Genomic DNA, 17,924 nt, shown 5'->3' with positions numbered 1-17,924 from the left:
CTGAGATGAGAATTAATGAGAAAAAAAAAAGAAAAGAAAAAAAAAGTTATTTTTCTTAAATATCCCATAGCTGGTTATGGTTACGGAAGTCTATAAATATGACTTCTAATCATAAGTTGCACTTACATTATTAATTTTTTGCCTTAATATTTATCTTTATACAAATCACAAAATTGATTGTACAAACCTCAAATTCTTTACAGTTTGATAAAAGAAAATGCAAAATGGTTTAATGAAAGATGACAATCAACATGAATCAACACAAAGCTGCATACTAACTCCACTTGTCTTTAAATAGACAAATACCTGAATGTTTTTCCTTACATTTTAAATCCAAATTGCTTTGTTACATAACTTTTATAAGAAAAAAAAATTGTTGTTAAAAAAAAAAGTTGTATTGATGGTAAGAGCCGTTTTAGAACTGCTATGTCATTACACCTTGCGAACGGAACAATAGTTTGAAGATGTCCAACACATTCCTCAGTACTAACCAAAAGAGACTTCAATGTATTAATTGGCTAGTTTGATTTGCTTTACTAACTAACCCACATTATACTGTACAACATATAAATCAAAGCATTAAAAAGAAACTTTGGTGTCATACGAAAGAAAATATATTGTTCACGTTTCTTTCATAAGATTGCCACTGTGACATTTGTGCAAGCAGGCATGTCCTCGCAACAGCCTCATGACCACACCGAGAGGATATAATTCTAGACCAAATGAACTTTGAACAGGGAGCCGTCATTTGTTTGTGCCAATGCTTTCACAGTACACTTGTTCCATGTGAACAGAAAATGTCCATAGAAGAAAAAAATAAAAATAATAAAGTGACAACTAGATTTAATAAATTAATATACATTTGTTTTTAGATTTACAATTAAGATATTCCATAGGACATAGCAGTAGGTGTTTTTCCATTTGCCTTCTGGCCTCATGCCAGCATTTTCAAAAATTCAAAGAGTACTAATCATTCTTAAGTTGACTTTGCTCTCTGTCAGAATGCTGGAGATGTAGCAATATAACAGACATTGCCTGTGAACTGCCCAAAGAGAGGACTGAACTGTAGGCTAAGAAAGAGAAAAATAATGGTCGATGGTAAAGGGCAAGTTGCAAACCAGGAGTAATATAGTTTATTCCGGTGTTGTTTGAGGAGGGTGTGACGATGTGCTTGATTTGCCGGATTTGCGCTCATAATTCACAAGTCGTTGCCCAACAAGGTACCTAAATAAAAAAATAAAAAAAAAATGATTTCAGGCAAATATTTGGGAAGTAAAAGTGTCGCTATAGACCGCCGCTTCAGAAATAACTAACAATTTGCACCCTTTACATACATACAATATAGAATTAAACTTTATTATTGCAAACATTTTAAGACTAATCTATGGATTTCTGGATAAACTGGGGGGCACTTTTGCAGTATCACAAATATTAATAGCATTTAGTATACATGTTGATTGTGCATACTTGTCAAGTAAGAACAACAAGTTGAAAAGTATATAGTGATTGTTTCAATGGAATATGCTGCTTTTCAAGCTTATATGTAAGTGAATACAAATGTTTTATAGGAATTCTGTAAGCTTTTATTCCTCATATTACTTTTTTTCTCTTCTATCTATACTAAACATGGATTTTATTACTTGATGGACTGAAGTCTAATTTTCTGGTTTCTTGCCTTACACCTTGCACTCTACTGGAGTATTTTTACAAGGTGCTTATTGAATCTCAAAGTAAATTATTCCCTATTGTGCATATATCTTTTTTCCCTCCGAAAATAAGCCCTAGTTTATTTTCAGAGGATGCTCAGGGGATGCTCTTTCAGAGCGATCACATGGCCCACTGGGGCCTAAGTTGCCGAGGGAAGACTGTCTGGGTTTTCAATGCCGCCGTCAGAAGAGGATTGCGGCGGCGGAGGTGAGTAGTAGGAGGTTGCTGGGGCTAAAAGCAGTTAGGGAGTTCTATGCCACCCTAACGGCTTTAAAGCCTATTATAATGGGAACAGCATAGAATGCCCTAACAGTGTAAATGGGTTAAATAGTCAAAAGATTTTGACTCATTACCAGTTCTCTGCCAGGTGCCTCTTCCCACTACTGCTACTGCAAAGCCCAAAAAATTGTTTAGGATCTTCCCGTAAATTTTTATAAACTAGGCCCTGTAGTGCACGGCTAACTCATCAGCTGAGAGTGCCAGCTGACTGGCTCGCAACGACTTGTTAATTAAAATCGCTCTCAGCCATTCTTAAACAATTTGACTTCCAATGGGTGGATAGTGCACTTCTGGAACATAACCACTGCAGAATGCGGAAGTGGTTATGGTGCTTGCAGTATTACATCAATTCACTTGGATTCGATCCCAGTCAGCTTCTATTCCAGTGATGCGTTTTAAAAAAAATAAAAAATGGTGCTCTTTAAAAAAAAAAAAAAAAAAAAAAGGACATAAGGAAATAATATCATAATCACATACTGTAAAAAAATGATTACTATACATTTAGCATTAACTTTCCAGGTTCTTATTTAACATCCTCTTAAAAAGAATCTAAAATATTCACTCACTTATCATTCTTTATATGTTCATAAAGGCGCTTAAACTGGCGTATCTGGAAGGAGAGTATTCCCATCAAAATGACCACCATTAGTAGAAAAGGATAAATGCGACGCTGCACAAGGTTCTGCATTTCAGGGGTGACTCCTGTAGTTTAAGCACAAATTAGAAAACTAAAATTAACTGAAAAGGGACATGAGCAATGAAAAAGTAATATTGCAGCTAAAACCTGATAACCTAAAAATGATAATGTAGGAAAATACTTACCAATATATGGTACAATGCCAGCCGCAATTATGTATGGTATACACAGTGATAATAAAAGAACAGAGATCACAGGAGCTGCTAGTTTACGAATTATAAAATGAAGATCTATATTACGTATTCCATTTGCATAAACCTAAAAGAAATAAATATAAACATTTAGCTAAAATGATTTAATACTGAAACTAAAAAAGGTGTACCCTCTATAACATGCAACATTGTTTAAATATGCTATTTAGCATATTTGTAGCCATTTCGCTTTTTTTTTAGTTAAACTGTATGTGGGTGTTTAAGGTTTCAGAATGTAAACAAGTAGTTAAATAGAAACTATTACTTTATTATAAATTATACCATTAAATAAACCAATGAAAATCACCTACTTTTCAAAATACATCAAATATTTGTTATTAGATATAACAATTCACTTAAATACTGGCAAATGCAGGGTGCACAATGCAATGAAGGGAGAGAAACAGTTTCTTTCTTGCTAGCTCTCTATTTATGTTGAGTGACAAGTGCAAAGGACATAGCTTAGGACAATTGTAAGCTAAGATAGAAGCGCTTAGTTCCAGGACCGAGGTAAATGCAGCAGTATGGATCGCTACTTTTAATTTTATCAGCCTCACAAGCACATATTTGTTAAATAAAGGTGATTAATATTGTTACCTGTTCAATTACAGTTTTCAGCCACCACTGAGGACCCATTAGGGTAATCGCAGCAATAATTTTGGCATGTAAAACTCCAAGAGCCCAATCCTGCACAAATACAAAAAGACTTATGAAATAGACCTGTATTTGATCATTTGAAAATACATTAAACTTAAACAAAACAAACAGTAACTAGTTGAAGGATACTAAAATCAGGCATCATGTAATCACTGGCTATCCAACTCACTTGACAAGCTTTACAAGCCCAGTCAGTTGTTAAAGATTACACTTAACATATAGTTTAAAAGATAAATGGTGAAGGTGGCTTCCAACATTAAAGGGACACTATAGTCATCAGAACTACAGCTTAATGTAGTTCTGGAGAGTATCATTCCCTGCAGGCATTTTAAAAGAAAAGGCAGCGTTTACATTGCCACCTAGTGCTACCTTCAGTGGAGTGACCACTGGAGGTGCTTCCTGGGGCAGTGCTGCACAGTGTGCAGCATTGCTGTTCAGCGTCTCAACACCTCATAGAGACGCTGAACTTTCCTCATAGAGATGCATTGATTCAATGCATCTCTATGATGAGATGCAGAATGGCTCAGCCAGCATTTGGCCACTCCATCGCCCCACCTCCTTGACGATTTCAGCCAATCCAAAGCTTTCCCGATTGGCTGAAATAATTTAATTCTGACGTCAGCAAGAAGGGGGATCGGGGGTGGGGCCAATTCAGCACAGCGCTAGAAATAAGGTAAGTTTATCTTTTAAAGGGGCTAAGGGTGGGGAGGGGGGCAAGTCACCTAAATGGTGATTTTAACATAGGGTCAGTTACACATGTTTGTATTTCTGACCCTATAGTGTTACCTTTAATTTCAATCTCAAGCTAGGGTTTCAACATTTACTCAATAAACATAGTTAGATATTACTTAACCAAATCTGTTTATATCTAAATGCACTTTAGTTACAACAAGGAGCACAGCGCTACTCTTCAGTCTATGAAACCTAATTTTATACATGAAAAAGTTTATTGCAGTAGTAATTTAACAATTAGATATTCGAAAAGTACAACAAAGTTTGCAGTTTAAATGCACTTAACAAGTAAATCAAAGTTTAAAATGAGAAAAGAGAAAATAAGGTCTCTTAAACGGGATGATCCAACTTGTAAGGGCCTGACCCTAATAGGGAGTACAAAAATGTTCCAACAATTTTGTAAATCGAAGTTTAGAATACTAAACAGAGGGCATGCCCTGTAATAGGTTTATTATCAGTTTATGAAGTTAATATTTGTCCACTGCTCTTTAATTACCTTATAAGAAACTAATCTTAAAGGAACACTACACATCATAACCAATACATTGCACTGTAGTGGTTGTGGTACTAAGAATGCCCCATTATTCGTATACAAACCGTTTTAGAACAGTTTGAATTTTTACATTTGGTCCAAAGCAGTAATAAGACAAACAGTTCTAATTGGTTTTGCTACTTACAAGAGGGGAGGGGTGGTGTACCAAGACACTCTTGACCCCATAACCACCACAGCACACATGTGCTTGGAGTGTTTCTTTGATGCAAGTAAGCAAGAAGGTAGATTCAAGAAATGGTCAGACCTCTTCTACTTACCTGCCAAGGGTAAAACAAGGGTGTTTGGTCAAGAGGAACCCGAAGAGGTGCAACAATTACCAATTCAAATAATAATCCAAGCAGAAGTGGTACAACACCAGCTAGCAGAAGGGCAACAATCAGGGTTTTCATTATCTATTACAAAATAGAAAATATGCCTTAGCAACAAAGTATAGAGCATTTTTAATTACATTTTTAAAAAATATAGGAGGAGAAAAAAAAAATGTGACAAAAGTGTGGGGACTTCTGTACTTAGAGATGATGTTCTAAATGCCCATGGAGCATGAACAACAATCTTAATCTGAACTCAAACAGCTTTCACCCTGTGACTGTTCTCTGCTGTGACCTGTGGCAAATGTTGGGTCATGAAGCATGAGGACCACAACTGGAGCAGCTAATTAAAATGATGATGCTCTAGAACAGGCATAGGCAACCTTCGGCACTCCAGCTGTTTTGGACTACTCCTCCCATGATGCTTTGCCAGCATTATTAGGTGTAAGAGCATTAGGGGGAGTGCCAAAGGTTGCCTATCCCTGCTCTCGAACAAATACATTGCTGCAGATCTTGCCCCTTCAGACACACATTAACTGGCACATCTACAAGCTACAGCAGGAACCAGAGACACAAATCCAGGTATAGGTAGTTCACATGTCTATGCTAAGAGAAACAGTTGACCCCATTTTCATTGGTATACATGGTGCTGCATCCTGACTGTGCAGCTGCTAGTCACACCTAAATCCTATCCACAAAGAGTAGTAACACATACGCCTATACAGAGCCTTCAATAGTTCTTGTAGTCAATCAAGTCTTTCAATTGTTGCTTTAGGATTATTTCCCACTATTTCTTATGACATACTTCTAATTCAGAATTATTCTTAAATCGCCTGAAGTGCACTGTACAAGTGAGATTCCAAATCCTGCATGGTTGAGTTGAAAGTGTGTTTTATATTTTTGTATTTTGGGTTATTCAAGTTGTTGCACTTACTGTGAACTCTGTAGCTTCCAGAATTTTGTGATGCTTCATAGAACCCATACCCCCATCTAGATTTACATCAAAGCATACTACATCTATCCTTGGTCTGTACTCCCACCTCTGATGGTTGCCTTCAAGACTTCTCCAGGGCTGCAACTTTTCTGTGGAACTCTCTTCCCTACTCTTTTACACTTTCACTCAGTCTCCACTCCTTCAAAAAAAATCTTTGAAACCTAATTTCTTCAGGAAAGCGTATCAAAACTGTTAGCAGGTTTTCACTCCCCTGCGGCTCCTCTCCTGCAACTGTCAAAAATAACTAACTCCTCCGTGAATACTTTTATAGCAACCTACTTAGTTATCCCTACTTATAACCTTTGTGTCACTATACCCCACTCCCTCTAGCACAAGCATGACAAACTTGCGGCCCACAAGGACTATATTTGCAGCCTGCTTACCTTGGGGCTGCTTTGTGCTGTGGCTGTAACCAGCCGCAAGACCGGAAAGATATTTACGGTCTGATTCTTGTCTTCCCTCCCACGGACACAAGAGGGCAGAGTGGCTGTCTGTCTACAGAGTAGGACAGTCACTCTCCATCCTCTTCTCTCCTGCCCGCAGTGTCAGAGGAGCGTCTGGCCTGCTTGAACAGAGAAGAGCAGGGCTGGAACTGACGGACGAGAGGTTCATCTTAAGGTAGGGGAAGACAGACTTTCCTGTGTAGTGTGTTAAATTGGGGAGGGGACAGTATATTCATTTGGGAAGGGTGGGGGCCAGTGTATTCAATTTGGGAGGGGGAGCAATGTATTAATTTGAGGGAGGGGGCCAGTGTATTAAATTGGGGAGGGAGTGGTGCTGTGTATTAGGTATTAGAGTGGTTGGGGGGGATTGGGAGGGGGGGGGGGTGTTAAATTGGGTGGAGGGCAGTGTATTCAATTAGGGGAGGGAGGGGTCAGTGTATTAATTTGGGGGGGGAGGGCAGTGTATTAAATTAGAGTGGAGAGAGGAGGACAGTGTATCAGATTAAGGGGCAGTGTATTAGATTGGGTGGAAGGGGCAGTGTATTAGATCGGGTCTGCATGGAGACGCTGAACGCTCCCCATGGAGATGCTGACTGGTCGTGCAGCTATTTGCCACACATGCACAATAGCCTTTCAATCCTTTCCTATGGGAAAGCATTGGATTTACTGAGATCATCAAGTTTGATGATCTCAGCCAAAGTGAAGGACACACTCATAGGACTTCAAACAAGATAATCAACAAGATAATGTCATTTGTTTTTTACAGCTGTGCAACAGCATACATTCAACATTTCAGTCCAATTACCAAACGTTTCGTAATATGTCAAGGTGTTTTTTTGCATTAAAAGCTGCAGATATATAGAGTTTACATTTTTCAACTGCAGAGGCCATGCCAATTTCTTTACACTTACAAAACACAAAAAACTATATTATTTTGTCAGTGGATCCCCTTGCGATAAAACAAATGCTAAACGCTAAAGTGATAAGTAACAAAAACAACCAAAGAATAAAACAGTAAAAAACTAACAACATGGTTAGGTTAAAGGCTGTATAGAAAAGCAAAACAATGTTTTTACTAAAGTAAGTTACATTAATACGTAGAACTTAAGTGCAGTTTTCTTGTGAGGAAGCAAAAAGGCGTTTTATTTGCATCCAGGGCTGTTATCCTGTTAGAACGAATGGCACATACACAAATCATTAACATTAAGATGGTAACAGGTATCAGCTTTTATTATCCATTAGAGTAAAGTTTAAAAGTAATCGCTCTTGTTTACTGGCTCTTTGGGTCCCTCCCCCACTCTCAGGGTCCCACTCCCGCCAGGCTGAAGGGGGAGGAAGGGGTTAAACTCTTACCTTTCTCCAGTGCCGGGCTCCTCCCTCTTCCGACATCATCCACCAAATGTGCGCATTCAATCAGTCCATAGGAAAGCATTTCTCAATGCTTTCCTATGAACTTTGGCATCTTCTCACTGTGAAAATACCAGTGAGAAGCGTGAAAGCACCTCTAACGGCTGTCAATGAAACAGCCTCTAGAGGCTGGATTAACCTAATGTAAACATAGCAGTTTCTATGAAACTGCTATGTTTACAGCTGCAGGGTTAACACTAAATGGACCTGGCACCCAGACCACTTCATTGAGCTGAAGTGGTCTGGGTGCCTATAGTGGTCCTTTAAGAATCTTCGTTTTTTTTAAGCTAGCTGCTTCTCGGAATACAGCAGCATAACATTTTTAGTACAATATAACAATGTTACAATATTTCCCATTCCATGCTTATCATAATTTAAAAATAATCTCAATTGGAGTTTAAATTATTTTTTTTTTTTACCTCTGGAGGACTCACCATGAGGGACCACTCTTTTACTTTTAATAAAATGACTCGACGACCTTGTGGCATCCATGCAACAAGTACAGTTACAGCCCGTATTGTGAGCCAGCACACATATAGTCCACAGGCAGCTGTGTAAAGTTCATGAATCTTCGCTGTTCCAGTCCAAAAAGACATTAACCAGCGCCCTGCGAACACTAGACACGATACATAGGAGTAAAATTGCAGTTAATACGAAGACATGACTTGTTAAACTGATATAATATAAACTAACAATGGAGTTAAAAAGCCATATCAAACTTACCTGGTAATGTAAGGCAGATAAGACTTGCAATTAATAATGTTATACACATGAAGATTATCAATAAAAAGATCTGTGAAATGAAGAAATGTGAATGTTACAAGTAGCTTCCTTACTGCTTTCAATGACTAGACAATTTATTTAGTGTATTTCTATAGATTTGTAAATATTAAGGCGGTAGATGCACTGGCAAATTCTATGCATATGTGGATAATTGTATCATCCACAGCTTTGATGATCATTATATAATAATAACAAAGCATTGTATAACAAAGTATAACCAGGAAAGGTACATTCAGATTACTCTGGTTTCCAAGTACGTCCTGGGGATGTTACTTTTGCCTAACATCCAGGGGATGTTACTATTACCCAATTTAATGGTACTCATTTTATCTACCTCAGAAGGTTGAAGGGCTGAGTCAACCCTGACATTAAAAAATAAATATATAGATTTGAACCTGCGACCCCCAAGAGATTCTATTGATGATGCATTACCCCACTGAGTTATCTCACCGGCTTGTATAATTGTTAATGTTCTAGTTTAATTATATATATATATACATATACATACACACACACACACACACACACTCTATAAATATTAAACTAGAACATTAATATATATATATTTATTTTTATTCTTTTAAACTAGAACAATAACATCTTGTGTGAGATTGTACTATTATCAGCACCATCCAGAAACCTCTTCAGATAATGTAAACTAAACTACACATTATTGTACAATTAATTATGTCTGGTTGAACAAGTATCAACTATTAAGAATACTTGCCTACATAGTTCATAAAACTGACGTCAAAGCTCAAATGTTATAAAGGCAACAAATAGTTAAGAAGACAGTTTGATGAAAAAAATATCTGAATTTAACAAAAACACAGTTGGTTATACAATTCTTACCCTGAGAGGAAATTTGATGGGCCTTCGGTACGGCTGAAAACCGACAGGACCTCCTTGTTGCAGGATGGCTTGATGGGCTGCATGAAGGCCCTCCCCGACTACTGGAGCAGCATTGTTGTTTCGAGCATGCTGATTATTGTTGGCTGCTTGCTGGTTAACGTTATTCTCATTCTCTTCTTGGTCTCCAAGGAGATAGGAGTGTAAATCCCTATTAAAGGCAGCATATTGTTTAAACACTAACAAATGTACTCTGTTACAAATTACGAACAAACGTGCAACTAAATTGTACACTGACATTATGAAAATACCAACTGATGTAACATCATTAAAAGACCACTAAGGAAACATAGAATGTGACGGCAGATGAGAACCATTCGGCCCATCTAGTCTGCCCAATTCTAAAAATACTTTCATTAGTCCCTGGCCTTATCGTATAGTTAGGATAGCCTTATGCCTATCCCACGCATGCTTAAACTCCTTCACTTTGTTAACCTCTACCACTTCAGCTGGAAGGCTATTCCATGCAGCCACTACCCTCTCAGTAAAGTAATACTTCCTGATATTGTTTTTAATCCTTTGCCACCCTAATTTAAGACTACGTCCTCTTGTTGTGGTTGTTTTTCTTCCTTTAAATATAGTCTCCTCCTTTACTGTGTTGATTCCTTTTATGTATTTAAATGTTTCTATCATATCACCCCTGTCTCGTCTTCCCTCCAAGCTATGCATGTTAAGTTCCTTTAGCCTTTCCTTGTAAGTTTTATCCTGCAATCCATGAACCAGTTTAGTAGCACTTCTCTGAACTCTCTCTAAAGTATCAATATCCTTCTGGAGATACGGTCTCCAGTACTGCATACAATACTCCAAGTGAGGTCTCACCAGTGTTCTGTACAATGGCATGAGCACTTCCCTCTTTCTACTGCTAATACCTCTCCCTATACAACCAAGCCTTCTGCTAGCATTTCCTGCCACTCTATTACCATTGTCTGCCTCCCTTTAAGTCATCAGAAATAATCACCCCTAAATCCCTTTCCTCAGATGTTGAGGTTAGGACTATCAAATATTCTGTACTCTGCCCTTGGGTTTTTACGTCCAAGATGCATTATCTTGCACTTATCCACATTAAATGTCAGTTGCCACAACGCTGCCCATTTTTCTATTTTACCTAAATCATTTGCCATTTGGCTTATCCCTCCTAGAACATCAACCCTGTTGCATATCTTCGTATCATCAGCAAAAAGATATACCTTACCATCAAGACTTTCTGCAATATCACCAATAAAAATTTTAACGAGAATGGGTCCAAGTACAGATCCCCAAGTACCCCCTTGGTGACAAGCCCATGCTTCGAATATACTCCATTGACTACAATCCTCTGTTGCCTGTCACTCAGCCACTGCCTTACCCATTCAACAATATTGGAATCCAAGATTGCAGTTTAATAAATAACTAATTTATCCTTTTTCTTAACTGAGGTCCCTCTCCTTCATTTTCATCTGTAAATACCGAACAAAAATATTCATTGAGGCAGTCAGCTAGACCTTTATCCTCTTCTACATACCTTTCTTCTGGTGTTTTTAATCTAATGAATCCTTGTTTTACTTTCCTTTTCTCATTTATGTATCTAAAAAATGTGTTGTCCCTTGTTTTTACTGACTGTGCTATTTTCTCTTCTGTGAGATATTTGGAAGCTCTTTTAACTTACTTAGCCTCTTTCTGCCTAATCATCATTCTGTTTTCCTCACTCTTTTTTTTTTTTTTACAATTACTAAATGCTAACTTTTAGTTTTTTACTATTTTGGCTACATCTATGGAGTACCACAGTGGTGTCTTGAATTGTTTGCTTTTACTGACAAGCCTAATGCAATTTTCTGTTGCCTTCAGCAGTGCAACAGAAAATTGCATTAGGCTTGTCAGTAAAAGCAAAAAATTCAAGAAACCACTGTGGTACTCCGCAGATGTGGCCAAAATAGCATAAAAACTAAAAGTTAGCATTTAGTAATTATAAAAAATAAAAAACAGACCACTTCATCTTAATGAAGTGGACTGGGTACAGTGGTCCTTACATTTTAACCCTTCAATGTAAACATTGCAGTGTTTCTACAAAACAGCAGTGTTTTTTACTCTGAAGAACTAAATACACCTAGTACCTGTATTTTGAAGTAATGCCAACAGCAAAATTTGATTGGAGGAGTGTGGCGTTAAGCTTATAAAGACAGAGGCTTTGGAAATGAGGTAAGCAATCCTTATTAACAAACTTTTAAAACACCAAAGGGAGTCACAGCAACACAAATGAACTTATAGTCCCAAAATAAACACAGTTGTTATTTTAAACACTGTAGATTCCATTTAACTATTTAAATGTACACCTCTCATGTAATCTAGTACCAACCAGATTTGTAGGAACTGCACTAAATCAATTGAGCCATATAAAGGTGAGTGCAACTGGACCAGTTGATTGTACAATCCCCACATGGTTAACTCCAATGAAATAAGAAAGGTCCAGGCACTCCAAAGCTCAGCATGGCAAGTTTATTGGAACAACGACCGTCTGGGTCAAAATGTTGCAGTTTGCTGTTTGTTCAAATAAACTTGCCATGAAGAACTTTGGAGTGCCTGGACCACTTCTTTCTTTGGATTTCCGCATGTAAGCTAGAGCACATATAAAGATAGTGTGCAATGTCAAGAATGATGCTATAAATCATACTGATAGCAGCAACATATCCAACAAAATGTAAACATTTTACAACAGGGATATGTTCCAGCAAATAATTGACCAACAAAATAATGTCGACAAAGACAAAATATAGTGGACCCTGCTCAAATGAGTTTCCAATCTATGTGTTATTTCCGTACAAAATATAGAAATCTAAAAATGCAGAAATCTTATATTTTTCAATACCTGTATTATATACAAATTATACTGTTCTGTGCCAGAAAGCCACAAGTTACCGGTGTAAAAATATAACCGGTTGTGCATAATTGGCTGTTTTGGTATGGCATAAGACATTGCTAATCTGTTTGATATTATGTATTTTATTCATCCTAAAAAAGCACCATACATAAATATCGTAAATATCGTAAATGAAAAGAAATTACTAAAACGCGATATGACACCAGAAAAACATACCTCAAAGCAAGTCTTAATAGAGACAGAAGTGTGCTTTTATTTGTGCTTCTGTGAAAGCATAGCTTGGTGTATACAATTCCACTGAACAAATGGAACAACTACCGGTACTTAAATAAGACACACAGGAGGTGTATTTATTAAACTCGGAGTTGTAGGGTATAAACCTCTAAATGGCAAAATTAAGGCATAACAGGCATGGAGAAATTCTCCAACTCCGCTGGAGTCACAGTTTGACTATTATAGCCAACATTTTGCCATTTGGATTTAATGCAATTGAGAGTTTAGCAAATAAACTCCAATGTTTTATAAAAAAGACTCCTCACGCCACACCAATGAACTAAGCACTGAAAATCATCTATAACTTCTGGTAACAAGTCGTCCGCTAGATGCTACATAATCTTTTTAAAATTTATACTAAAGATTTTGAAAATTACATCACATAACAGCTCAATCTATCCATGGTACATGTTGCTTTAGAGGAACAGAAACAGTTTCTATTTCTCATATTTTTCTTATGCTGGTTGCAAATGGCAGTTAGTACATAATAACTGACAAGGAGCCAGGATGGAGGAAGAGGTGAATACCAGCAGTGTGGATTTCTACATTTCATTTTATCTTTACCCTTTAAAACATTTATTATAGGTGATAAGTAGCCAAATGAGTCAGTGATATGATCATTGATGATATAGCCTCATTAACCTTTTTTGCCCCAAACTTTCCTTTCACTTTGTATCCAATTTAAATTAATGAACAAATAATAAACACAACAAATATAACAAAAGCTGTAACATTCGTAATGTAGTGTTAAAGCCCACTAGAATGAGGTTTATTTTGAGAAAGTTGTAGCAGAGATAAAACCAGTTTTTACTCACAGCAGGTAACCAGCTGTTACAGTCCATGCTCGGACTAAACCTTTCAGCCACTGTCTTGTATGGCCTTGTTCCAATAAGGCAGGAAGGACTACCTGCAGCAGAAGTAGTTCCAAAGACAGCTCACTTACTGGAGCATCACTGAATATAAAAAAAGAAGAAAGCAAAAAAACAAAACCTTTAATTTAAAAAGAATGATTGAAGAGAATGCGCTTGGAATAAATCTGATTATCTGGGAGCAATTTGATTAAAAAAAAGCAGCACTGTTTATGGACTGACAAATGTAGTTTAGGCACTGTGTTCAAATCCAGCAGTTGGAGTAATTGCAATCAATACATAGGTGATAGCATTCTTTTATTCATCAGCGTTTCAGGTCCAGATGAAAATTTTAACGCTGACAAATAAGTTATTTTTTCTAACTAAGCTTAGAATGCTATCCTATTTATTTATTAATTGATAATATGGATGCCAAAATACCAGAGTATTTCAAAGACAAGCTTTCAAGAGTTTACTCTTTTCCTAAGGTCTGAAGCAGGTCTGAGTAATGCTTCAGACCTGAGGAAGAGAGGAAACTCTCGAAAGCTTGTCTTTTAAATATTATTTTTAAGTCCAACAAAAAAGGTATCATTGCATACTGCAATACTCTGGTATTTAGGCATCTTGTCTACTGGTCTAATACGGCTAATCCAATCTACTTAATTGCTATAAATATACACACATTATCATTCTTCATATTGATGAGAGAGAGCGAGAGTGAATGTCGCAGGATGCAAGTGAGTGTAAAGTCAGCAAAGGGGGATCAGACTGAGTGGTGATGGCCTTACTGCTGGAACAGAGGTAATTTTTTTTAGATTCTTTTTTATATATTTATTTTTTTAAGCGTGGGAAAGGACAGAATAGGATGGATTACTCTAACTAAAACCAGTGTTTTCTTAAAACATAGAAAGAACAATAAAGAAGTGGAATTTTCTGCTTAAATGATCACTATAGGGTCAGGAACACAACATGTATTCCTGACCCTATAGTGTTAACACCCCCATCTAGCCCCCCTGGACCCCTCATGCCTCCATAAATAAAGCAAAATCTTACTTGTATTCAAGCCTGAAGCTGTAGATCTGCATGCTGTTTGCCTCAGAAAAACAAGCAGCCTGATCACAATGCTTCCCCATAGGATTGGCGGAGACTGACAAGGAGGCAGATCAGGGGCAGAGCCAGCATGATTCAAACACAGCCCTGGCCAATCAGCATCTCCGCATAGAGATGAATTGATTCAATTAATCTCTATGAGGAAAGTTCAGTGTCTGTATGCAGAGGGAGGAGACACTGACTGTGTGGATGCATTTTAGGCAGCCATGACCCAGGAAGGATCTCTAACAGCTATCTGAGGAGTGTCCAGTGAAGTTATCACTAGGCTGTAATGTAAACACTGCATTTTCTCTGAAAAGACAGTGCTTACAGCAAAAAGGTAATGATTCTACTCACCAGAACAAATTCAATAAGCTGTAGTTGTTCTGGTGACTAGTGTCCCTTTAAAGTGGAACACACAATTAAAAGGATAGAACAGTTAATATGTGGGTTAATATCTTCTTCATTAAAGGATAAATCTGACAGCCACTTATGTGGTCAAGATGGATGTTTTCCCAATTTGTGGCAAAATTGCAATTCAAATGATCTTTTTTGCATTCTTTCTGACCAACATCAGTAATACAGATATGATGTGAAAGGTTGTATTTAATAGTGTTCTTTCATCTTAGTTTACTGTATAACTGTGTAAAATTACTCTTAAAAATATATATAGATATTACGCATTCCAAAAAAATACAGATCATTGAGGGAAAAAAGCAATAAAATTTGTCCAACAGTAAATTATGGAATAATACAACTTTTGAATGTCTCTATTAGATATTCAGTGTATGCACCAGATTATTATTTTTGTATTTTATTTTTTTAAAGTGGATCCCTATTAAACTTGAAGTGACACGATAGGCACCCAGACCACTTCAACTCAACAAACATGTATTCTGGAAGCTTTAGTGTTAAAACCACCATCTAGCCCACCTGGCCTACCAAAATATAGCAAAATCTTATTTGTATTCCAGTCTGCTGCTGCTGGCTCTGCCTGCTTGGTTGGTTGACCTCATCAGAAGTATTGTTCTGAGCTATTGTGGCAGATCAGGGGCAGATCCAGCACAAGCCAAACACAGCCCTGACCAATCATTATCTATATGAGGAAAGTTCAGATCTAGTCCCCCTTGCCTCCCTAAATAAAGTAAAATCTTACTTGTATTTAATTCTGCAGCTGCTGCCTCTGATCTGCCTGCTTGGGTGACATAATCAGAAGTGATTCTCTGAGCCAAACACAATGCTTTCCCATAGGATTGGCTGAGACTGTCAAGGAGGCAGATCAGGGGCAGAGCCAGCACAAGCCAAACACAGCCCTGGCCGATCAGCATCTCCTCGTAGAGATGAATTGATTTAATGCATCTCTATAAGGAAAGTTCAGTGTCTCCATGCAGAGGGCGGAGACACTGAATGGATTAGGAAGCACCTCTAGTATGTAGCCATCTGAGAAGTGGCCAGTGAAGGTATCCCTAGGCTGTAATGTAAACACTGCATTTTCTCTGAAAAGACCGTGTTTACTGCAAAAGGCCTGAAGGTAATGCATATACAATAAACTGTAGTCGTTCTGGTAACTATAGTGTCCCTTTAATTATTGCAGTTTCTGAGAAACTGCAATAATTACATTGGAGGGTTAAGACTGGTTAAGGGTGGCTGTCAGATGGCCACTAGAGACACTTTCTGCTTGTTAGGTGATTTTTGTTCACCTGACACTGGATGTCTTCATGCAGAGCGTCAGTTTAATCACCATAAAAAAAAAAAATCACTGCTTGCAATTTGGGAGGGGAAGGGATAGGATGTCAGAGGGAAGTATAGTGCTAGGAATACAGATTTGTAAAAAAACTTACTCCACGAAGGGATAACACGCGAGGATATAGGAACAAGTTTATATACAGCCACGGGAAAAAGAAAGTACACACAATACCTAACAAATTACCTACTACACTGTTTCATGATTTAACAAAAAAATAAAGCCAAACTGGAGAACCCATATGTGTAAAAATAAGTACACCCTTACTGCTTTCCTGGGAATTAAAAACCAAGTAGCAAACCTTGATTAATTGATCATCAGCAAGTGTGACCACCTCTCTAAACCAAAGCTTTAGCATTTTGCTGGTCTGGAGAATTCAGGCGTATGTTAACACAATGCCAACGAGTAAATACATTAGTATTGATCTTAGAGAACCAATTGTTGTTACCCCTCAATCTTGTAAGGGTTATAAGTCCATTTCCAAACAATTTAAAGTGCATCATTCTACAGTGAGAAAGATTATTCAAAAGTGGAAAACATTGTCAATCATTCCTTGAATGGATGTCCCAGCCAACTCACCAAGGTCATGTCGTGCAATGCTCAGAGAAATTGCAAAAAACCCAAGAGTTACATCTCAGAGTCTACAGGCCTGAGTTAGCATGTTAAATGTTAATGACAGTATAATTAGAAATAGTCTGAACAAGTATGGGTTGTTTGGAAGGGTTGCCAGGAGAGAACTTCTTCTCTCTAAAAATTAACATGGCAGCACAGCTTAGGTTTGCAAAGTTGTATCTAAACAAACCACAAGACTTCTGGAACAATGTATTTTGTACAGACAAGACCAAAGTGGAGATGTCTGGTCATAAGGCAAAGTGCCACATTTGGCAAAAACCAGACCCAGCATATCAGCACAAACACCTCATAATCACTGTCAAGCACAGTGGTGGAGGGGTGATGATTTGGGCTTGTTTGTCAGCCACAAGACCTGGAAACCTTGTAGTCATTGAGTCGACCATAAACTTCTCTGTATATCAAAGTATTCTAGAGTCAAATGTGAGGCCATCTGTGACAGCTCAAGCTTGGCCTAAATTGGGTCTTGCAACAGAACCATGATCCCAAGCACACCAGCAAATCTACAACAGAATGGCTGAAAGAAAAAAAGAAAAAATCAATGCTGCAATAGCCCAGTCAAAGTCCAGACCTCAATTCGATTGAAATACTGACCTTGAGAGAGCTGTGCATAAACAAATGCCAGCAAACCTTAATGAACTGAAGCAACGTTGTAAAGGAGAGTCAGCCAAAATTCCTCCACAATCATCCGAGAGACTGATAAAGTCATACAGAAATTAAGCACTTCATGTTATTGCTGCTAAAGGAGGTTCTATAAGGTGTACTTAGTTTTTTCACACATGGCTTCTCCATTTTGGTGTTATTTTTGTTAAATAAATCATGACAG

At 37.6% G+C, this 17,924-nt stretch overlaps 1 protein-coding gene across 3 annotated transcripts in view; it reads right to left on the bottom strand.

Moving 5' to 3' along the window:
- Positions 1–203: 203 nt before the first annotated feature.
- The window catches only part of MARCHF6 (membrane associated ring-CH-type finger 6), a 109,677-nt gene continuing 91,956 nt past the window's right edge, over positions 204–17,924 (bottom strand). For 2 of the 3 annotated variants that reach the window (XM_063451934.1, XM_063451935.1), the window contains exons 18-26: positions 13,603–13,740; positions 9,604–9,811; positions 8,692–8,761; positions 8,388–8,584; positions 5,074–5,208; positions 3,472–3,561; positions 2,809–2,941; positions 2,553–2,688; positions 204–1,224 (exon numbers count right to left, since the gene is read on the bottom strand). In XM_063451934.1, coding sequence (XP_063308004.1) covers positions 1,134–1,224; positions 2,553–2,688; positions 2,809–2,941; positions 3,472–3,561; positions 5,074–5,208; positions 8,388–8,584; positions 8,692–8,761; positions 9,604–9,811; positions 13,603–13,740 — 1,198 coding nt within the window. In that variant the 3' untranslated portion in view covers positions 204–1,133. The remainder of the gene's footprint in view (positions 1,225–2,552; positions 2,689–2,808; positions 2,942–3,471; positions 3,562–5,073; positions 5,209–8,387; positions 8,585–8,691; positions 8,762–9,603; positions 9,812–13,602; positions 13,741–17,924) is intronic. The other variant, XM_063451936.1, reaches the window with a different exon arrangement.

Source organism: Pelobates fuscus, chromosome 4 (assembly GCF_036172605.1).
Source record: "Pelobates fuscus isolate aPelFus1 chromosome 4, aPelFus1.pri, whole genome shotgun sequence".
Classification (NCBI taxonomy): domain Eukaryota; kingdom Metazoa; phylum Chordata; class Amphibia; order Anura; family Pelobatidae; genus Pelobates; species Pelobates fuscus.
Note: the sequence above shows the minus strand (reverse complement) of the source record. Positions and strands in the feature narration are given on the sequence as shown.